Raw genomic sequence first — 24,003 nt, 5'->3', positions numbered from 1 at the left:
GAATTTAAGTTTTCTTTGTCATATGATAAATAGTAAATACTGTTAATTAAGCAAAGCGAGACATCTGATAACGTCACCTTGAGCTCTGAGCGATTACAGTTAGTACTTTCTCAGATTTAATAGACACCATTAACCAGTTCTTATTATATTCGGTACTAAATTAATTACATACCAAGTTTTGGACGATGTCTCTCTGTGATCGCGGACTACGTCTCTGTGATCACGGACAATGTCTCTGAGATTATGGACAAAGTCTCTGTGATCATTGACGATGTCTTTGTGATCGTGGACGATGTCTCTGAGATCATAGACGGTGTCTCTCTGATCATTAACAATGTCTCCTGATCGCGGTCATGCCGTCGAATCGAGGAACCACAGTGTCTCTACCGATTCTTGCGCAGAGCTCTGCGAAGCATGGGACAATGTCTCTGATCATGGACAACGCCTCTCTCGTCTTTGACAAGGTCTCTGCGATCGTGGACAATGTCTCTGATCGTGGACGATGTCTCCCTCATCCTCAACAATGTCTCTCTGATCGTGGACCATGTCTCTGCGATGGTGGACGATGTCGTGGACGATGTCGTGGACGATGTCGTGGACGAAGTGGTGACACCTGGAGGAAATCAAAGAGAAACATGCAAAGGAAAATCATCATTTACTTTTATGATTACACTTTTCTGATATACTGAATACTGAACAGAAACACTTTAATGTCAGTGCTCTGTGTTGGACAGTTGATGTAAAACTGTTTGTGAATTACCTGGAGGCCTCTGTCCTGGTCTCAAAGAACTTCCTCATTGTTCAAAGACTCTCTGCGATCGTGGGCAATGTCTTAGTGATCGTGGACGATGTCTCTGAGATCCTAGACGGTGTCTCTGTGATCATCGACAATGCCTCAATGAACGCCGGGGATGCCGACTTATCGGGGACCGAGTCACCACGAGTCATGGACAATGTCTCCGATCATGGACAACGTCTCTCTCATCTTTGACAAGGTCTCTGCGATCATGGACAATGCGATCACAACGTCTCAGTCTTTGAGGACGATGTCGTGGATGAAGTGGTGACACCTGGAGGAAACCAAAGAGAAACATGCAAAGGAAAATGATCAATACACTACTACCTATTCCTCACCAACAGTTTAACCATGAAAACAGTACGGTGTAGTCTAGTGTGTCTCGCACATACACATGATTAAGAATTTCTCATCATGTCCAATCAAACTGAAGTTAAGATATTTTTCAATCCCATTTTGACTGATCCTGAACAATAACAATCCAAGACAGAACGTTTAGCGTTTGTTGGTTCTGATGTGTTTGATATAGGTTGGTGAGAAGGTGAGGAGAGCTACAGTCACTCTGTCCACAGACAAAAACATTGACAACTATTCTGACGCAGATTTTTTTAAAACCTAGAATGCTAAATATTTGCTTCAAGACAGAGGCTTGAGAGGCGAGAATTTAAGTTTTCTTTGTCATATGATAAATAGTAAATACTGTTAATTAAGCAAAGCGAGACATCTGATAACGTCACCTTGAGCTCTGAGCGATTACAGTTAGTACTTTCTCAGATTTAATAGACACCATTAACCAGTTCTTATTATATTCGGTACTAAATTAATTACATACCAAGTTTTGGACGATGTCTCTCTGTGATCGCGGACTACGTCTCTGTGATCACGGACAATGTCTCTGAGATTATGGACAAAGTCTCTGTGATCATTGACGATGTCTTTGTGATCGTGGACGATGTCTCTGAGATCATAGACGGTGTCTCTCTGATCATTAACAATGTCTCCTGATCGCGGTCATGCCGTCGAATCGAGGAACCACAGTGTCTCTACCGATTCTTGCGCAGAGCTCTGCGAAGCATGGGACAATGTCTCTGATCATGGACAACGCCTCTCTCGTCTTTGACAAGGTCTCTGCGATCGTGGACAATGTCTCTGATCGTGGACGATGTCTCCCTCATCCTCAACAATGTCTCTCTGATCGTGGACCATGTCTCTGCGATGGTGGACGATGTCGTGGACGATGTCGTGGACGAAGTGGTGACACCTGGAGGAAATCAAAGAGAAACATGCAAAGGAAAATCATCATTTACTTTTATGATTACACTTTACTGATATACTGAATACTGAACAGAAACACTTTAATGTCAGTGCTCTGTGTTGGACAGTTGATGTAAAACTGTTTGTGAATTACCTGGAGGCCTCTGTCCTGGTCTCAAAGAACTTCCTCATTGTTCAAAGACTCTCTGCGATCGTGGGCAATGTCTTAGTGATCGTGGACGATGTCTCTGAGATCCTAGACGGTGTCTCTGTGATCATCGACAATGCCTCAATGAACGCCGGGGATGCCGACTTATCGGGGACCGAGTCACCACGAGTCATGGACAATGTCTCCGATCATGGACAACGTCTCTCTCATCTTTGACAAGGTCTCTGCGATCATGGACAATGCGATCACAACGTCTCAGTCTTTGAGGACGATGTCGTGGATGAAGTGGTGACACCTGGAGGAAACCAAAGAGAAACATGCAAAGGAAAATGATCAATACACTACTACCTATTCCTCACCAACAGTTTAACCATGAAAACAGTACGGTGTAGTCTAGTGTGTCTCGCACATACACATGATTAAGAATTTCTCATCATGTCCAATCAAACTGAAGTTAAGATATTTTTCAATCCCATTTTGACTGATCCTGAACAATAACAATCCAAGACAGAACGTTTAGCGTTTGTTGGTTCTGATGTGTTTGATATAGGTTGGTGAGAAGGTGAGGAGAGCTACAGTCACTCTGTCCACAGACAAAAACATTGACAACTATTCTGACGCAGATTTTTTTAAAACCTAGAATGCTAAATATTTGCTTCAAGACAGAGGCTTGAGAGGCGAGAATTTAAGTTTTCTTTGTCATATGATAAATAGTAAATACTGTTAATTAAGCAAAGCGAGACATCTGAAAACGTCACCTTGAGCTCTGAGCGATTACAGTTAGTACTTTCTCAGATTTAATAGACACCATTAACCAGTTCTTATTATATTCGGTACTAAATTAATTACATACCAAGTTTTGGACGATGTCTCTCTGTGATCGCGGACTACGTCTCTGTGATCACGGACAATGTCTCTGAGATTATGGACAAAGTCTCTGTGATCATTGACGATGTCTTTGTGATCGTGGACGATGTCTCTGAGATCATAGACGGTGTCTCTCTGATCATTAACAATGTCTCCTGATCGCGGTCATGCCGTCGAATCGAGGAACCACAGTGTCTCTACCGATTCTTGCGCAGAGCTCTGCGAAGCATGGGACAATGTCTCTGATCATGGACAACGCCTCTCTCGTCTTTGACAAGGTCTCTGCGATCGTGGACAATGTCTCTGATCGTGGACGATGTCTCCCTCATCCTCAACAATGTCTCTCTGATCGTGGACCATGTCTCTGCGATGGTGGACGACGTCGTGGACGAAGTGGTGACACCTGGAGGAAATCAAAGAGAAACATGCAAAGGAAAATCATCATTTACTTTTATGATTACACTTTTCTGATATACTGAATACTGAACAGAAACACTTTAATGTCAGTGCTCTGTGTTGGACAGTTGATGTAAAACTGTTTGTGAATTACCTGGAGGCCTCTGTCCTGGTCTCAAAGAACTTCCTTATTGTTCAAAGACTCTCTGTGATCGTGCACAATGTCTCTGAGGTTATGGACAACGCCGGGGATGCCGACTTATCGGGGACTGAAAATGGAAATAAGACCAACACTTGTCTTTAGAAGAGAAGACTAACGTTAACGCTCGCTGCTAACGCAAACGCTAACGCTAGCCGCTAGCTATAGTTCGCTCCTTAGCTTTACCTTCGCGGTGCGGGTGTGTTCAGCGTCCAGCCGCAGTCGAAAACAGCAGCTCCGCAGTTTGTTTTAACATCCAGACTTCCTCAGTGATTCAGTTTTCTCACGGTACTGACAAACAGAAGATACGTTCAAACCTGGTTTTAATCTGTTTTCCGGCTTCGTTTCTCTGCCTCTCTGAGCTCCTCCCTGAAAGGTCATGACCAATGACGACACACAATGTAGCCAATGACAGCTCACATAAGCCAACGGAGAAAACGCCAATTGGCTAGATGACTCTGTGCCGCCTAGCAACCGCCTCTGATTGGCCTGATAATACATCACAGGGAGGATCAGGCCGGGATCATGGATGTATCATCGGAGCCTGAGACGGTGCCGCCGCTCAGCCCCGCAGCCATTTCTCCAGTGGCCAGCCGCGGCCGAAAAAGCATTTTCCCCACAGGCCACCATTGTAAAAGAGACACCTGTAAAATTGTTGACCAGACACCTCCAGCTTCAAACAAAGTCAAATATTACCCTTTGAATTTTATATTGTTATGTTTTAATCTTTGTAAAACTTTTCAAAAGCTCAGAAAAAGCCCAGTGTCACTGATATGACACTGTTGGTGATTCTCAACAGTTTTCATTGGGGTATTTTAAATTCCTAAGTCAGTTTAACTTCTGTGTGATAGTTTATGTGATCTGTGCAGTGTGTTACAGGAGCGTGCTCATTAGCTTGGCTATTACAGATTACATGTGGCTCATGTTCAGTTTGTCAGAAAATAGTCACAAATAAAAGAGTATCACCTTCAGATTTTGTTCTGACACAGTGGTGCGTTCACCGACCCCAGTTTTGTACCAAAATACAGTCTTGGATAAAGTCTTTAAATTATTACCAAACCAGTCTTCGATTGATCCAATTTTACACAACAAAAAATGTTCAAGACCTGTCAAGACATTAAATTAAGGAGTTTAACTTAACTTAATATCCCAAAAGCTGAACCCAATTCTTTCCTTAAAAAAGCATCAATAAAAAAGGAGGAAATGCATTTGTTAGGGACTATTTTCAGCAGTGGATGAATACATCCTCAATGCTTTCATAAGTATTTGGGGCAGCAGATATATTAACAAGGGCAAGAGTGAACTCCAGTATAGAGTCAGTCTCTTTTACCTCACTGATAGAAATCTGGAGTACAGTGTCTCAGATGTCTAATACATACTGTAGTAGCAGCTGTTTTTAGAAGGCAGAGGAGTAAATCTATGTTTCTGGCTGAATATCAGTAATGTAATATCAGACATCTGGCTATAAATCCATCCCAAACATCAGGTGACCCTGTTGACCTCAGCCCTCCTGGCTGGAGTCCAAACGTCCAGAAGGGAAACAGATCAGGCTCAGATCCAGAACCACATGCAGACTGTCTGCTGATAACTGACACGTCTTTCTTTTTACAGGCCTGGATGGAGTAGCAGAGGAATCCAAGTTACACTTTTATTACTTGCAGCTCGCTTTTGATAATGCTGGTGTCAAAGGTGTCAGTTTATCAAGACAAAACACTTACCAGTTTTCACTGTTCCCGCTGTTATCAAACATTTTCAGGCCCCTGTTTCCCTGTTCCGGACCAGGTACTCCAGCTCCAACACTGCATCAATGGAGTTTGTGAATCACCCTTAGTCTGGACCCTCCCCTGGCACCAGTTTGCCATGGGATACCCAACCACGGACCATAGAGAGCTGCAGGAATGAGCCTAAAACCCAGAAGTCAGTTAGCATGTTAGCATGTTAGCTCTTCCTGTTCCCTCGTCCCAGAGTCAGTGTGTTTCTGGTTAAATGTCTGAAATAAGGTCCGTGGTTTTAACACAAGCTCAAGACATTTTCAGGTTTTATTCTCCGACATAAAATGGGTCAGTAAATCCCCCACTCCTGATGTTTGAAGCTTTTACGTGTCTTAAAAAAGGCGGTTGCTAACGAGTGTCTAAATGAGACTACAGAGGTTGTCGGGGACGTTAACATGAAAACCCATCTACTCACCAGTCCACCTTTACAGCCTCGTTGTGTTTCTACTCACGCTCTTTCAAACTCTCACTAACTTTCTAAGAAGAAAGGCTTTTGTAGAAGAACTCAGAGCTAAATGAAATGACCAGTTGGAAGCTTAGTGGTGGAGACGTTGACGTCATGTGACCGTGGTGTAGTTGGTTTATAGCCTAACATTAGCTTCTTACTTCAAACATCAGAACAGTGGTGTTCATCTGTGAGGATTATCTGATCAACTAAACCTGGAAAGATCAGAAACTTTAGTTGGTCACAGTTTATTTTCTGGAATAATCCAAAACACAGTGAAAGAATAATTAACTTCAGAACTGGACCACAGAAACACATCATCATTGCAGGACTTTATTGCCCCTGAAAACACACCAGGACGTACACCACCAGGTTAAGGTGGCAAGAGATAACTACAAAAATAAAACAACTTTTAAAAAAATCAAAATTTTTCAATTTCTTTTTATTGCATAAAAATGTAAAGTGGATCATTTATTTTACACTTAAATGTAATAATTTCTTCACAATCATGCTGCCAAAAATTGCACGATGTATAAAAAAAAGCTTCATGAAAGTTAACATCAGTACATAACTACATTTTCTCTCATACATGTACAGTATATAGAACTATATCTATACATATTTTTAAAACATTTGTTTTTGATAAGAGCTCAGTACACATCATGTTCACAGCATGAACATGTGGACAACATGAACATTAACAGTATTGACAGCTTTTCATAAATCTCATCAGTGTGGGACACAAACGGATTATTAAGATCTCACTTTTTTTTTTTTACCATTGACACAATGTAAAAAAATCTTGGATGAAAAATCTCTTTTCTGCTTTTTGTTTTCTGTTGGCTCTGTCTTAAAGGTTAACTAAAGTACTGAAAATTCTACAGATAGCAAGAAAACAAAAGACAAAGCTTTTTTGCCTATTTTGACATTGTTTCATTACCACAGGGAAAGTGTTCATAAAAGCAGCCCGAGTTGTAATCAGAAGTTACAAGCGGCCATGGTTGCTAATAGTTTTTTTCAGTTAGTTACCTTGTTATTTCAACATAAGGTTTTCTGTGATTATGACTTAACTATTTGGTTTTCCTAAAATGACAAATCATGTTTTTACAGCTCATCACTTGAAGGTTCTGAGGTCCTTTTGGTTCCTAGTATCAGGGAACAATTCAGGACCCCATGTAGACCAGGGTCTGAATTACATTTAGTCAAATCAGGTAAACCACGTGTGGTACTGTCCTGATCTATTGCCGCAGGTCTCTGGTCCAACAAAAACATTGACATTGGTAAATTCTGGAAAACTCTGCATTGCATTACACATACATTCTTACATTATCTGAATCTTATCAGGTCTTAATAAATTTCTGTACATGAGGAATGGTTATGTTTTCCATGAGTCCAATTTTAGGTTTGATCGAACAATTACAGCCCAACCCAAGACCTCTAATCTCAAGATAATAATCCCATGACCCTAACTTCATTACCTTAAAAATCTTGTGCCCAATCTTGTCTTGGAAGTTTGTACCCATTCCAATTTTGTACCTGATCCAATCTTGGTTTCAGTCCTGGTTCTGGGGCAAAATTTTATAGCCATTCTCAGATGCCTGATTTAAATACCTCAAAAGTTCCGAACTTGACCAAACTTTGTATCTGCGATCTAACTATATCATTGTCTGGAGATAACAGATGTTATAGCACAAAAAAACTCAAAAGCAACCACTTGACAGTCTTGGCTTCTAGATTCATTAAAACACTTTTTTGTCCCTGGGTCCCAAACCACAGTTTTAAGAAAACACTGCCATTTAGTAAGTCACTTGATAACCCTACAAGAATCCTATAAAACCCATAAAATCCTCCTTCCAGCTGCCGACATACACACAAAACATCACAAGCTGACAGAGAAAACTGCTGAATTAAAGGATTCAAATCATGTACTCAGGTCACAGCAAAAATTTCTCCTTTAAATTCAGCAACTTTCACTTTAAACACACAAATCATCAATCATTTTCTCCTTATACAAAAATCTTTTGCAATCAGCTGCATCCAAAGTACAAGAACAACTTCACAAGACAATTTTGTCAGTATCATTCCATAGAAACATTATCAAATGTGTATATATCGTCTATAGATAGCACCATAATACAAATAAGACAATCTGACGTTATCGGAGATTTACATACAAAAAGGCAACAAACACAAACAGACAACATACACACAGTAGTGCGACTAACAAGTGGGGAATTTAAAAAACAGCCACTAGTTTACTGTGCAAGAGTGTTCAAGATTTTGGGACTTCGATTTTGATTTAAGTATTTTTACACATCACATTGTAGTCATTTATTGTTAGTTTCAATCAACAAAAACTAAAAGATATTTCATTTTCAGTTAGTTTTTTCTTTTTTTAAAATGGCTACTGTTACTACTGTACAATATGTGATTTCATGGATACAGGAGGTGTCCAAAAACTGTTAAGAAACAAAAAGTTGTATACATTTTGCTTTCATTTAAATTTCTATTTCACTCTAGCCTTACTATTTTTTGCGGGCAAAAAAGGTTGTCAAATATTTTTGTCATAGTTTTGATAATAGTTCAACACTACTAAGTGGATTAGATTGTCACTTACACTGTAGTTGCTCTATGTTAACTACCAAAGGAATTATCTAAAATTAAGGGGACTTTCAAGGCCCTATTTAGACCTTTTAGGTTTTGATTGTTGTTCATCAGACTACTGACAACAAGTCAGGATAGGGCTGTGATTTGTATTCAATGCACAAAAACTATGTAATATTCACATTCAAATTTGTTATAAAAAAATCACTCACAGCATTTATAAATTACATTACTGCCATCTTATTGTTTCTACACACTCTTGACATATTCAGATTTATACAAGCAGAGACAAAACTAACACTGAACATCACAGAGAGAAAAAGTTAAAATCAACATGTCATCATACTGAGCACCAACAAATAGAAAATAATTTGGGTCTGTCATGTTTACTTTGTGGCTCAAGAAAGATTTTTTCTTATCAGCCATATTGACACAAATAAAAATGAAGCTTAGAATGAATATTTTCACTTTGTTTATGTCTTTTGCAGATTAATCTATAATGAAAATAATTGTTATTTGCAGGCTGAAATGTTATGTGAGCATGTAAACACCCAATATTTTTAAAATTCATGTTAACATGCTAAGTTAAGCTCGTTAACATAATTATAATTACAAAAAACATCTTTAGGTGAATGCAGTGCTCTTTCATAGATGATAATTAAATAAATCTAAATATTTGTCTGTATAACATCATTGTAGCGTTCAATTTGAAACACTTATTTATTCTCTTTTCTTTGAGATCCTGCAGCTCAATAAGCTTTGAATAAAAACAGTTAATCAAATAAACTTTATTACTTTGTTACACATCTTTTTTGTTAAATTATTTTTGTGCTATATGTTTGCATCACTTTTTTTATTTTTTGGAATGTGATAATCTGTATTATTACAATTTTCTTTTAATCAAATATACTTCTACAGTCTGCATCTTTGAAATAATCTCTATTATATAATTTAGTTTACCAACTTTTACATCCTAAAGATTCTTTTAATCCTTAACCATTTTTTGAGAGGTATCGATACTTTAGAAATGAACAAGTACATAAAATTCTTTCAGCTTGTGAACTACAATTAACTTGTAAGAAGTATTTTGCTGTGTATCAAGGGAAATTTGACCCTGCTTCTCATTCATACAGTTCAATACATTCAACCAACAAGCTGCCCAGTATAAAAACAAAACACAGATAATATTCTTTTAAGTGACACAGGGATTTTAACTTAAACCTTTTCTATCTACACACTGCTGCAATAATTTAAAAAAAAACATACATTCTTTCACTATCAACTGATTTGGGACTGATTTGAACATTAAAAAAAGTTAAGTACAAGTCTGAGTTTCAACATCAGTTTTTGTGGGGTTTTTCAGTTGCGTTTATCTTAATGTTATGGTGTATGAGTTAATTTTACTGGATTTAACACAACTGGATTTTATCACAGGCAAAGTCAATTCTTTTGAATCTTTTGTGTTATGTTCAGTTTTGGTGAATGCTGAACCTGCGGCAAGCTAATGTGACTTGTTAGCTGTGTTGCTATAATCCAGTTTTATTTAACAGTTAGCTTGAAAACTAGCTTGAAGAGTTTTTGTTTTTCCCTCTTTTAGTAACCCTAATTAATAAAAAATGAGGAACACAATACTAGAATCAATAGTCCACTAAAGAGAAGACAGAGAAAAGCTCAGACTGAATAATTCTAACGTTTTCCTGCTAGTTTGCGTTTTAGCAGTTAGCTCACCAGCAACAACAGTTCATCAACTAGGTAAGTCGTGAGGACACATGGATGAGTTTTACCATCAAAATGATGATTTAAATCAGAAACAATCTGATTAAGACTAAGTCAGCAACATTATGATTATCATACATTCAAAGCTAACTTTTGGTGCTACACTGTCTTCAGTACTCAGTTCAATACCAAACTCTATTCAAGTACTGAAACTTAGCACCATATGCTAAGTCTGAGGCTTGTTTAATAAAACTTTCAAAGGATAATTACTGACTTAAATAACAATTTATATAATATTTTATTTCATATTTTACAGTTTGTGTGAGGACCACATTAAACTATGATATATTTGAAAAGTTTGACTTTTTGGTAAATGCAGAAAAAAGACATTTTGGAATAATTATGTGTCCTGAAACTAAGTACTAAATTGGCACCAGTGCTAAAAATGACTCAGACCTACATATATTTATTATTGAAACTGTTTGGACATTGATTTATTGCATTTACTGTAGACATGTGACTATAATTGAAGTGATGTCTTTTGGAAAAAAACAAAGTATTCATTTTTTTCTAACGGAGACTATGTTTACATTGACAAGAATTTTGATGAAGCACCTAAAGCCTAATTTCACTAACATTTAGCTGGTTTTAAACTTTCAGCCACACTGAAGCTGAGTACACACTGAGAATATACTATATCAAATTGATTATCTAATTTAAATTAGATTGTAGTAGTGGCCTGATGAACATTATTCCATAACGCTGCACACTTTCAGCAGTGATTCCAAAAACAGAAACAGTAACTGCCACAAGCCCTTGTTGGCTGGTTTCTAGTTTCACGACGTCTTGACAGCTGAATCAGATCAATCCAGAATCGAAACCACAGCATGCACACGCACATTAACACACACACACACACACAATTTTTAAATGACTGTTAATCTCAACATGACATTACACAGCATCCAGTATCATTACTAATACGTCAAGTGTTTTGACCCTTGAACACACGACACAAACGTACAAATGACACAGATCTTGGCGGTGAAAAAAATTATTATACAAAAGTTCTTTAAACTGTAGAACCAGCTGTTTGTAACTGATTCCATGTTCTAAAACGTAGAATGTAAACTCCAAATTCCCACCCAGGACAAGGCGTCATTGTCCTAAAATGGTAGCTACGCCTCTGACGACTTCACCAAGATTCCAACACAAACTGAATTTTTTGAGTGAGTGGATGAATTTTGGTCTGTCCAGGCTCTAACAGAAAAAGGGAAACACTGAAGAGTAAACACTATAGATGGACGGATGGAGAACGCTCGACAGGACTGGCAAAAAAACCAGTGTCCAAAAAGAATGTAAAAGATTTAATCACAGTAGATGATTTCATGAGGCTTGAGATTTATAATTCTAGAAAAGAGAAGGATGAATGGACAGATGGATGGACGAATAGAGAGTTAAAAGGCAGAGAGAGGAGAGGATGGATGAGTCCTACTACTGATCCTGGTTGGTGAAGAAATCTCCAGAGGATCCATTGGTTTCTGTTTCAGTCCTTTCAGAACACAACTCTGTTCCTTCAGCGTTCTCTTTAATCCGTGAACCTGCAGAAACAAAGATAACAGTAGGAGTCCTCTCTCTGCCATAATATGGACACTGAGTATTTTAATAAGTCAATCAAATGTTAAAATCCAAACTGTTCAAAACTTGTTCAGTTTCCAACAAAAAAGGCCTTAAAATACATTAAAAAGTCTTAATTTGAATTATTTTTCTTGCTTGCCTCAGAAAGTCACATTAGTTTTAACATTTCTACAGTTATAGTGTTTTGTACAGCTGGGACATACTGACAAAAACGTGACAGAAATGTCAATAAATTCCTGTTCTAATTCCTGCCTTAGTTTTGGTGTTCTGTTTTTTTTTTTAACTGGTGTGACTGTGAAAGGGGTCCTGAACTACATTCTATGTGGAATTAAAACACTCTCAAAAAGGTCAGAAAATTATGAATTAAGAAAATCATCCAATACATAAAATTATCTTTACTTCACAGTAATGTGAAGGCTTTTTTAAAAATAGTAGTAGTTTGTAAATCATCAAGTTTATGACCTTCACCCTGTTGTTTTATCCAGGAATATAATACTAACATTAGCATGCTAACATGCTAAAGTCTACATTTTAATCAAATGTTAAAGCATCTGTTTTTCAAAGTTTTGACAAACTGCAGTGTGAATTTTATCTATGCAATATGGGACCTTTATGTATCAAGAGGACCTTTCTGCATGGTGAGGACTTCGGTATTATGAGGACATCTCCACATTATGAGGACCTTTCTTTTCTACATTGTGAAGACCTTTCTACACTGTTGAGAGCTTTCTACATTGTGAAGACAATTCTGCATTGCGAGGCCTTTCAACATTGCAAGGACATCTCTTGTGAGGACATTTCTGCACTAAGAGAACATTTAAGCCAGTCCCTCTATTTCTCATCTGTTTGAAGGTACAGACCTGGTTTTAAGGTTCAGGTTAGAATCAGATTTAGTCCTGTATTTGTAAAGGTCTTCACAAGAATAGAAATTTAAACACAGGTGTCTGCCTGTAAATACCTGCTCCCCCCTCAGTGTTAGGGCTGCTCTCTGGGTCTGCAGAGAGGGGTTGGGCTGCTGAGGCTGGAGTAGGGGGTGATGGGTAATCTGGCGGAGTTTCGTTCTCATCTCCTGATAGGTTCCTGGGTACGCCTGTTACCACGGTGCCAGAGAGGCTGACAGGTCGTTTAGCGATGGGCAACTTTCTCTCTGAAACATGGAGGTAAACTCAGTGAAACCATTTTTTTTTACTGCTGCTGCATCTAATTTAGTGAGGACGACTCCAGAACTTTGAGTCATTACATTATTATTGCAACTATTTTCTCACTTCATCCTTTAATTGATTGAATTGACTGGTCTATAAAACATAAGAAAACAGTCAAAATTTCATGTCACTCCTTCTTAGAGCACAAAGTGACATAATCAAATGTCTTGATTTTTCTTACCAACCAAAAATATCACATTAATTATAATTTAATATGAATAAAAACAGCAAATTCTCACAATTGAAAACATAAAAGCATCATATTTTTATTGACATTTTAGCTTGAACAATGACTTGAAAGATCAACTATCAAAACAATTGGCAATGAATTTTCTTTCCACTGACTAATTGACTAATCATTGTAGCTCTACATCCTGTTTTCTCTAAACATCCTCCAGAGAAAGGAGAGGACTCATCTTGGCTCTATAAATTAAGATATAACTGATATTTATCTAAAGCTGAGATATCTCTAATTTCTGAAATATGTTGTAGTATAAGACATTTTAATCTAAACTCAGAATATTGGATCATATTCTTTATCTTTTTAGAAGTTACAGTTAAAACTTAAAAAGACTCACTTTTCTTTTGTCCCTTGTACTGTTGGGATTTCTTCCTCTGTTTAGATGCTGCTGATTGTAGATCTCTGGCTCCTGAAACAAACATACATTTTTATTTTCTATCTAATTTCATTTCACTACACAGAAAGTTTTACACCACAGCTGCTGCTCAGAGCTCAGGGTTTAAAACAAAAGACAAATGGAGTAACATCCACAGAGACACCTGTGTGTTACCTGCGTTGACAGCTGGAGGCTGCAGCTGGTATCCAGTCAGCTGACACCACCCGACCGGGTACAAGTCGGGCGACTCGCAGTCCACCCACTGGTCGTACTCGTCCTCCCAGCCGTCGAAGTGTATCCGTAGCAACCGGTGGACAATGCGGGTCACCGTGGCGACGCACACCAGCCGCGGCTCCATGAGGTCCACGGCCTCCAGCTTCATACCGGGACGGAAACCGTGGTTGGGGACGTCCTGATGGAGGATAGGAAGGGTTTCATTCAGAGCAACACAATGAACTGAAACATAGCTCCAGCGGTGAATGTTGCCCATGATTTCTTGATTTTTACAGTTTATTTATTTCCCCTTTTACAGGTACATGTATATAACATAACATCCAGCTCAGTCTCAGCTTTAGTCCCGAGGCTCCTGTTTGTCCTTGAGAAATGTGCAAAAATAATTTGGCCCAAATGCTTAAAATCTGAACTTTGATCTTCAGTGAAAACTCACCTTTACTCATGTGAATGATTTGTTTTGGTGTTTGAAATGGGTTTGCCAAAGTCTTAGCTTCATAAAAGTAATAAAATATCTGAATAAAATAGTAGATAAGAGCATAAAACATCTAAAATGAGATGTTGTGATATGTTTTTTTTTTTGAGTTTTGAAAGAGGCAAAGCTCATGTTGTTTACGCTCATTCATCGTCTTTCAATGACTGACACACAATGTTTTGAGACTAATGAAGCAGAGTTTACAGATTCCTGCAACATTTAAACCATGTTTCTGAGCTGTTATTGCAGATTTGTAAATAAAAACTAAAATTACATGCAGACATGCCGGTGAGTCGATAGAGGCTAAAGGGTGAAGTTATATTGATTATTTCATATTGATTTAAATCAGTGTTAAATCACAGGTTCAAAGAGGAAAAAGTTTCCTTAATTTCACAATTAAAAAAAAACAAGAAATTCAAGAAACTGAGAATAGATTCTTCTCTCCTCTCCCATGAATCATATGACGACCCCTCAGATTTATCTACTGACCCTTTGGAGGGCCCTGATCCCTGGGTTGGAAACTATCAAACTGTACCTGATGTAGTTAAAAGCAGCTCCACCTGGAGAAGCTACAACAAAAAAAACATGGATATATATTTTTTACCAAATCATTATTCCTGTCTTTTATCAGCAGAGTTTCAGAGAGTCTGTTCCCACCTTGTTGAAGAGGTTGACCGGAGCAGCCACAGACTTGGTTTCCTTCAGATACTCAAACCACCTGAAGGGGAGGTTGGTGTAACCTGAGAGACCGGAGAGAGAGAAGAGTCACTTCAGGTGGTTCACAGCAGTGTTTCTGTGTCCAGAGGAAGCAGCTGTACCTCTGGGCGGGGTCAGCTCGATGTCGTTGATCTCACAGAAGCCGGCGGGGAAGATGGAGGGAGAGGTGGAGTGATAACAGAACCAGTCTGAACCGTCGGCCGCTTCCGACCCATCGATGCCAATCATCAGATACCCGTCAGCCAGGACCTGCAGGAGGAGAAGTTAAAGGGTTTTTCCAGCTGTAACATTAACACAATGAATAAATAAGGACGTGGTCCTCACCTTCCTGACCGTGGCCACACAGATGGCGGACAGGTTCAGAGGGTCGATGGCCTCCAGCTTCATCCCGTCCTCGAACCAGGCGCCGCTCTGATCCACCTCCTTCACCTGAACACACACACAGGACACCTCCATGTAAACACACACACCTGCAGCAGGGTATGGACTCATCAACCAACCAGAATTACTACATCGCCGCTGTATGCCTCTGCCACAGTACAGTTACAGCTAATCAGCATGTGACTTATAGCGGTTAAGAGTTAGAGATGTTTCTGGAAACAATAACAGAAACACTTCACTTTAAGTCCAAATATTTAGCATTTCTAATCAGTTAATGAAGAGAAAAAGATCTAGAAACATCACTATATATCAGTACCAGACTCCATTGACAAAGACAGTGATTTTACTGGGAGCTGCTGGAATACCACTGCTTCCATCTTTATGTAAAGTATCTGATTACTTCTTCCACCACTGAAAGTCAAATAACAACATAAACACACTGACAGATGGAGGCAGTGGTATTCCAGCAGCTCCCAGTAAAATCCCTGTTTTTGTCAATGGAGTCTGGTAGTGATTACGCACGAGCCCGATAGTGGGCATACAGAGAGCTTTGTTGTCATTTATCTCTCTCTCTTTTTCCCTCTTTCCAAAGAAAACTAAAAGTCAAGAGTGAGAAATCACATGAAGTTCAAATGAGTTCCAGGTGTTGCCCAGGTTCTCACCTTGGCGAACAGCTGACCGGGAGCGTCCACCTGACCATCCAGCTTCTTCGACACATCTGGAAACAAACAGATGGACCCAGCACTGAGTCAGTACTTAGATCATGGTAAAACACTGTAAAATAAAAACACTACAAAGGGTAAGATCGTTTCAAAAAGAAACATCTCTCTATATCACTACCACACTCCATTGAGAACCACTGCCTCCATCTGTTAGTGTGTCTGTGTTACTGTGTGACTTTCAGTGGTGGAAGAAGTAATCAGATACTTTACTGAAGTAAAAGTACCACACAGTAACACAGACACACTAACAGTTGGAGGTTTCTGGTTAAACTCTTCCTCTTTAATAAAAAGGTCTTTAGCCTCATTTAGTTTTGGTTTCCTGTCTGGTCCACTTCCTGCTCAGCAGCCAATCAGTCAGAGAACAGCTGGTGAAGCTCTGATCAGCTGACTCACCAGATCGTTTGAAGCGGTGCCCGATGGATCGAGACCAGCCGATGCTGTGGATCAGAGGACTGTACATGTGACACCAGAAGTCGTCCGTCCCGTCGTCACACTCCTCGTACACCAGACGGAGACGACCACCGATCACCTGCACCACAAACATGAAGATTATGATGTCATTTAAAGGTGCTATATGTAGGTTTCTATCACTACTTAGGTGCTATCACTACTTAGCCACCATTAGCATTAGCAGGTGTTTACAGAGTCTAGAAGAAACGCTGCGAGTTCAGCATCAAATTGTAGTCCTTTCCTCACTAAGAGATGTCCCCAGCAACGCCAATGTTAACTCTTATTTAGCTTCTATTTCTATCAACTAACTTCTTTTCCTCAACTGAAGTTAGCATGCTAACCAGCTAGCTCTGGCCCGTCCCATCTTGTAATACCACTCAAGCGACTCTTGACATGAGAGGAGGAAGACCTAGCTCTACCCAGAGGATGTATTCTAACCTCTTGTCTTACCAGCACAACGATGGCTGAACCTCTTAGTGAGTAAACAGCTGCTAATGCTAACACTGGCTACATAGCGATAGCAAAAATGTACATAAAGCACCTTTAAACTCCTGGCTGTAAGACCCCCAGACCTCACCAGAGTCTCACCTGTTCGACGAGAGCGACCCGAGTCCGACACAGGTGAGTCTTATCCACCACCTCTACCCTCATTTGCTTCTTGAAGGGAAAATGCATGCTCTCCTGCACCTGAAGGAGGAGATGTTGACAAGTAAGACAAGTAAGTGTCCTCAAAAAATAACTACATACATAAATAAATAAAAAACTGTGACAGGAACGTTGGAACGTTCTCTCCTGACGTCTGAGTATTCAGATTTTAAGGTTAAAAAATGTCAGAGCCGTTTGTCAGGTGGACAAACAGCTTCAGAAAAACACTTTTACAACTTTCTGAATCTGATAATCGGCATAAACACTTCTGATTTCTGACAAAGCTGGACAACGTGTAGCTCTTCTCTAAACCCACTAAGGTTATGAACAAAGTTAAAGGTTCAGGTTAGTAACTAAAGTCTGGATTATGTCTGACCTTGGAGGAGAAGTCTGGCGGCAGTGTTTTAGATCCCGTCAGTCTTTTAATCAGGAAAGTTTTCCAGTTGGTGAATCTGTGCAAAAGGGCTGAAAACAAACATTTTATTATTCATTTACTGTAGGGTTTTACCTTTTACCTACTTTTTGCCGTGTCATGTTTTCCTTCCTGTAAATCAGTAAACGTGATCTTCATCACGGTGGTTTTTAAACAGTCAGTGTCTTACTCTGAGGGGGGACCAGGGGTTTTCCTCCAGCAGCGCACCAGCCGACCGGGTGGATGTCCGGCACACAAAGGTTCAACCAGAAATCTCTGGTGGAGTCACTGTCGAAGCCTTCGTACCTCAGCAGGGCTTTAAAACCTGCAGACACACAGACGGTCACCTGCTCACAGCTCGAACTGGACCTGATTTCATCCACGTTCTAGTCTCTGGTCTGTTTCCCAGGGTTTGATATAAGACGTATGATTCAGTGTCAAACTGAAAACAAATCTACTGAATGAACTGACCTGTTGAACATGAAGAATTACTCAGTGGATCTATCACACTGTCACTGTGTCTCTGTGTCCATTTATCATGCGTTAAAACTCTTGTTTAAGCAACATTGTATGTTAACATTTGTTTCTGCTCTGTATAAAATAAAAAGTCCTGAATGAATTAACAACAGCTCAGTAATTTGACCAGTTCTACTGTAACATAATAAAACATCATGATAAACATTCACTCTCAAGAGAAGGTGGAAAAAGAAGGAAATTAGACAATTATTCCTCAACAATAAGAATACGTCATTTTCTGGTGTTTAATTATTCTGGTGGAGGGTTTCTGATTCCCAGGATAATGTGCCACAGTTTTTGGCAGTAATTTTCCTGCACACTGTCTGAGGACGAAACATCGCTAATGATGCGACTCAGGTTTGAATCAGAGACTAGAATTATGCTGTTTACCTCCATCAGCAGACCAGTCGCAGTTAATTCACATGTGACTTACAGTCAAAAATAGTGTTCTGTTAGGTCACAGTGACCTCGACCTTTGACCTCTGAACACCAAATTCTGATCGGTTCATCTTTGAGCCCAAGTGAACGGTTTGGCCAAATCTCAAGAAACTGCCCAGAAGTGTTTCTAAGACGTTCAGAAGAATGTGACAGACAACCTGAAAACATAACAATAAAAGGGAAGAGGTGAAGATGTAACGGGACTGGGACCAGTACTAAGGAGGTCAAAGGTCAGAATCACTCAAATACAGCAGTGATCTGAGGAGGTGTTATACTGCCCTCCTGTGATACCAACATGGAACAAACAAACTAACAGAGTTTGTTCTGTTCTGCGTTTCTGTCAATGGAGTCTGGTAGTGATATACATATATATATATATATATATATGGTTTTGGATAGAACATCTGTTTAAACAATTTGTGTGTGTGTGTATACCAGCCAGTTTAATGATGCCAGCGATCCAGTAAACCTTCATTGGCAGACCGCTGTCAGTGTTTGGGACTTCGACTCGAACGCCTTCGCTGATGTCGCCCCATGACTTCCCCATCGGGACCTCAACGATACAAAGGACACAACATTAAAAAAAAAACAACAACAAAAGAGCCAACAAATTCTGCTCAGTTCATCTTTGAGTCCAAGTGAATGTTTGCACCAAATTTGGGTAAATTCCTTCAAGGTGTTTCTGAGATATCATGTTTACGAGTGCGTCATCGACTCGGAGGGATAATAAAGTTCTTATTGAATTCACTCACATGTTTGAAGCAGCTGACTGGCGCTCCCGTCACATCTCCATCACCGAGGTAACGACCCCAGTCAAACATCTCCACAGGAACTACACAGCAAACACACAACAAACATAAAAACATGGGAAAATAAGATCCAGATCCTTTAAATCGATTTTTGATAAAGTTTGTTAGAATCCAGACTCACCGCTCTTTTTGACTCCGCTCTGCTGGTTGGCCTGATGCTGAGCGTAGGCAGCCAGTTTGGTTATCAGAGGCGGTTTCTGAAGAACCTTGGCCTTCTTCGTGGGAGGTTTCCCCTTTAAAACAACAATTTTCAGATCTTCATTACACTGTTTGGCAGAGTCATAAAACCATGGGGAGTTCATTCTAATTTTAACAGCAGACATGTCTCTGTGTTTGCGTTTGTACCTGCAGTCTGGCGAGGATGCTGGCCTTCTTGGAGTTGGAGGAGTAACTCCTGGAGCAGGAGACGCTGCAGAAACGTTTGGTTTTACTGTAGAAAGCGTCTCTGACTCCAACCATCCCGCACATCTCACACGTTGCTGAGGAAAAACACATGGAAACTGAGACAAACTGCAAACTTCTGGATTCTGGATTTTATTGTTTAGTTTCTTGACATAGATCCTGTGTTTTGTCTGTTAAACATCTTGGGACTATGTTATGTTGGAAATGAGAAGGTAGGCAGCAGGTAGGAAACTGTGTCCTCACTGTATGGCTGCAGTTAACTAATCTGTTTATTATTGCTTTCACTTTAACAAATAATTATTTGGTCAGAAAACAGTTCATCACAGTTTCTAGAAAGATGACGTTTTCAAAATTCTTGTTTTGACAGTCGTCTTTGGACATTCAACAAAAGCCTGGAATATTCTGGTGTGCTGAGTTTAAGTTGTAAATTTGTCTTTATAGCACTTTAAACAAAGACAGAGTGGACATTTAAACTAGCTTTTACACTGATTTCTCTCTGAAGTTACGGTTATAAACCCTGTCTGAAAATGTGATTCTGTTGTACTGACCCATGCCTGCCTTCCCGTCAGGGTAGGTGTACACCTGTCCGTTGGTCTTGATGAGCGTCAGGGAGGAGGAGGAGGAGGAGGTAGGGGTGAGTTGAGTCACTCCACCACCTCCTCCTCCTCCTCCTCCTCCTCCTCCACCTCCACCTCCACCTCCTCCTAGCTCTTCATCTTCGCTGTCCTCGGGGCTGGAGGCTCCGCTCCCCCCACTGGACTCAGTGCTGCAGCTGCTCCGGTCCTCCTCCAGACCGTCCAACATCCCGAACGAGTCCCGGCGCTTCCTGCTGGATGGACGCTCCACCTGAGGGCGGAGGAGACACAGTCAGTACAGTGCCGGTTAAACACTGTATCATATAATAACTCAAATCGGTGCCGTTTATCATCTACACACTACATTACAATTAGTCAATCGACAGACAATTGATCACGAACAGTTTTGATCGACCATCCATTCCATCAGTCCATTTTCTTCCACTCAGGGTAATCAGAGTATTCTAGACATCGCTCTCTCTAGCAATGTTTACCAGCTCCTCCTGGAGGATCCTGATCCAGACCAGATGAGATATATAATCCCTCCAGAGAGTTCTGGATATACCCCAGGGTCTCCTCCCAGTTGGACATGCCCAGAAAACCTCCAAATACGGTCCCCAGGAGGATCCTGACCAGATCCACTCAACTGGCTCCTTTCAACACAAAGAAGCAGCGACTCTACTCCGAGCTCCTCACCCTGTCTCTAACTTGTTCTGTCACTACCCAGATCTTGTTTGGAACGTAGATCGACTGGTACATTGAGAGCTTTGCCTTCAGGCTTAGCTGCCTCTTCATCACATCAGTCTGGTACAACGTCCACATTACTTCAGACACTGTGCCAATCCACCTGTCGATCTCCTGCTCCATCCTCTGCTCACTCCTGAACAAGACCCTGAGATACTTAAACACCTTCACCTGGAGCGGCATCATCTGGTGGGGACAATCTGCCATTTTCTGGCTGAGAACCATGGCCTCAGACTTGGAGGCGCTGACCCTTATCCCAGCCACTTCATTCTCAGCTACAAACCACCCCAGTGCATGCTGAACCATATCATCTAGGGGTGACCTAATAGCTGAATGGTTAGAGTGTGTACGACATTGTCCATAGTTCCCTGAGCACCGAGTCCCTGGTTCGACTCCTGGACCTTTGCCGGACCTCTCTCTGCACTGTCCTGTCACCTTGAGATCCTGCCCACGAACATCACAAACAGGATCAAGGACAAGGGACAACCTTGGCACCTAACACCCACTGACAAATTTTGATAATGTTCAAGTGATTTCTATCTTAATCTAATTAGACAGTAAATCAGTCATTTGAGGGGAAACCTGATGAACAGTTTTGACCAATTAACAAACATAATTATTCTGCAGAGGAATGATCATTTAAATGATTGGAAGTTGAAGCCATCATCGAGCGATCACACCTGTGGTAAAATGTCAGGTGTAAACATGCTGTCAGGAGCTGTTAAACCAACAGGTGTCGATGCCATGTCGTCTCTGCACAGACAGGTACACGGAGTTCCTCAGGTGTACAGCCACACCCCCATTTATATCTGTTTCCCATGATGCCTTACATAACACATAATCCTGGGGTTTTGTTCACTGTATAATTCTGGTTCTAATCTCTTTTACTTGGTGTCATTTTTAGGGATTTTCTGGATAATGACCATTAATCTCCTTTAGAATAAAATAATGAGGAATAAACCTGACTCATCAGAATCTAATGGACCTTAATCCCAACATGCTGAACAAACTAACTCTGGTTCATTCACACACTCATATTTAAATGTATATGACTCTAAATAAACTGACAGCTGTTGCATTCAGTGCCTAACGTGAGAGAGTTTATGTGACCTGCTGCCAGCATCACTGCAGTGCGGTGAGACTCCTGTTCGCAACAGGAGACAGACACCAAATGACCTCCAGAATCCAGTCAATTCCAAGTTTCTTCGACTGTACACAACGACCTGTGGTTCATATAACACAAGTCCAGGGTGTTTATGAATCAGCTGACGCTACTATTTAATTCGGCTAATTTTAAATGCACCTAGCAACACAGCCTGTTAATGAAACCACATTTGTTCTGACAGGTTCACCTTGTCAGTCGCCGCTCTACACTGTGCACTGTGGTGAATGTAGCGGGAAACAGCGAGGTGAAAACAAAAGAGACATTTCATTTAAAAACATGCAGCTTGGCGGATTACATTAAAAGGCTGTCTCGTCTGATTTGGTGAACAAATTTTAAAAAGCTGGTCAGTAAGACATGTGTCTTTGTCAACAAACGAGGAAACCTAATATCGCGGGATTTTTCAATCGGGTTTTGGAAGGAGACTGTATGAACAACAGGCGAAATAATTATAAATCTCTAAGTTTTCACTGATTTAAGTGCTACTTCGGGCAGTCTGTATATTCCGAATTAAAAGGTGCATTAAACTAAAAAATAAATAGTTTAAATGTCTTTTCACTTCGGTGCACAATGTTCTCGCACAGCAGGAGAAAGTAAAAATAGCATATTTCTCAATGGAGTTTTGCCCTGATTTTCTATCAGCGGTTGCTTTGAAGCAGCGGTACCGCCGCTCTGACCCGCTATCACAGCCACAACAAAGAAGCAAATGCGGGCTTCCGCCGGACAAACGAGCCGCACAACTCACCAGGTCTCTGGGGTTTTCCATCAGGCCGGGCTGAGGGGGGACAGTTTCTGTGAAGCCCTAAAACCCGCAGAAATAATCATTAAAACCCAGCGGCAGACATATCAACAAAATTATTGTAGCTGCAGTGCGCATGCGCCGGCACGGGAAACGCGGAGCTCTCATTGGTTGATGGTTCTACTTCGTGTGTTGAGTTAAGAAAAGGTGGTGAGTCCTTCAGCGACACCTGCTGGATAGAGACTGAACATCAATAATAATCAATGAGATTCTTGTTTTCAGTGGAAGTTTATAGACAATTTAAATATGTATAATAAAATTGATGTTACAGCAATGTAAAAAAAATACTGTTACAAGTAAAAGTCCTGTATGTACTTAAGTAAAAGTAACAACAGTATTACCAGCAAAATGTACTCACAGTATGAAGAAGTATTTTGTAGACCGTCTCATCTCTCAAGTGTTAAATAATACACTAAATAAATACACCGACGTACAGCGGATGTGGTGAATTTTAACTGCTTTATTTTATTGTTGTTGTAGGTCCCATTGTTATAAAGACACTTCCTGTTATCACCGAGTCCAAACAGCTTTATGTTCTTAAATTTAGATGAAATAAGGCAGAAATAATAAACTGAAACTTAGTTTTAGAAAATACTTCACTGATGTACATTTGGAAACGATCAGTCCATGTTTCCAGTCATAGAACCTTAATTTATGTGTTGACTCTTGTGTTCTTCGATGTGTTTCTTGTTCCCTGTATCTGTCCCACTTTGTCTTTTGTGTGTGTGAAATGTTTTAATTGTGGCCCAAGTCAGATTTCCTACAATGTAGGATGATGAAGTGAATCTTGACTCTTGGAGCTGATTTGCATTGAAAACAGGCTGCAGTATTCTGACTGCACTGCTGGAGG

The 24,003-nt window shown here is 40.1% G+C and overlaps 1 protein-coding gene and 1 long non-coding RNA gene across 3 annotated transcripts; both read right to left on the bottom strand.

Moving 5' to 3' along the window:
* Window positions 1-2,942: 2,942 nt before the first annotated feature.
* On the bottom strand, window positions 2,943-4,056 carry LOC127142977 (uncharacterized). The gene is made up of 3 exons (XR_007814140.1): window positions 3,868-4,056; window positions 3,637-3,751; window positions 2,943-3,489 (listed from the first exon to the last, which is right to left on the bottom strand). It is a non-coding gene; the product is annotated as an uncharacterized LOC127142977 (long non-coding RNA).
* A 2,269-nt stretch (window positions 4,057-6,325) lies between these two features.
* On the bottom strand, window positions 6,326-23,249 carry LOC108891038 (MBT domain-containing protein 1). 2 transcript variants are annotated; one of them, XM_018688147.2, is made up of 18 exons: window positions 23,100-23,249; window positions 20,422-20,719; window positions 19,817-19,950; window positions 19,593-19,704; window positions 19,415-19,494; window positions 19,098-19,215; window positions 17,899-18,033; window positions 17,673-17,761; window positions 17,240-17,338; window positions 16,595-16,730; window positions 16,142-16,197; window positions 15,423-15,527; window positions 15,200-15,347; window positions 15,039-15,121; window positions 13,850-14,087; window positions 13,637-13,708; window positions 12,815-13,003; window positions 6,326-11,819 (listed from the first exon to the last, which is right to left on the bottom strand). In XM_018688147.2, the coding sequence occupies exons 1-18, from the start codon at window positions 23,118-23,120 to the stop codon at window positions 11,713-11,715; spliced, it is 2,220 nt and encodes a 739-aa protein (XP_018543663.1). In that variant the 5' UTR covers window positions 23,121-23,249; the 3' UTR covers window positions 6,326-11,712. The 2 variants fall into 2 exon arrangements, with proteins under 2 accessions (XP_018543663.1, XP_018543664.1); XM_018688148.2 differs by lacking the exon at window positions 6,326-11,819 and adding an exon at window positions 14,917-14,950 and having other exon boundaries at window positions 12,863-13,003.
* Between the last annotated feature and the right edge of the window lie 754 nt (window positions 23,250-24,003).

The sequence above is a fragment of the Lates calcarifer genome, linkage group LG11, assembly GCF_001640805.2.
Source record: "Lates calcarifer isolate ASB-BC8 linkage group LG11, TLL_Latcal_v3, whole genome shotgun sequence".
NCBI lineage: Eukaryota > Metazoa > Chordata > Actinopteri > Centropomidae > Lates > Lates calcarifer.
Note: the sequence above shows the minus strand (reverse complement) of the source record. Positions and strands in the feature narration are given on the sequence as shown.

Coding starts and splice junctions, on each gene's coding strand:
- LOC108891038 (XM_018688147.2), bottom strand. CDS start 23,120: ATGGAAAACCCCAGAGACCTG. Junction 18,034..19,097: donor TGGCATCATTAAACTGGCTG/GTATACACACAC, acceptor GTGTGTCTGCAG/GTTTTAAAGCCCTGCTGAGG. Junction 16,731..17,239: donor GGGTCGCTCTCGTCGAACAG/GTGAGACTCTGG, acceptor TTTGTGGTGCAG/GTGATCGGTGGTCGTCTCCG.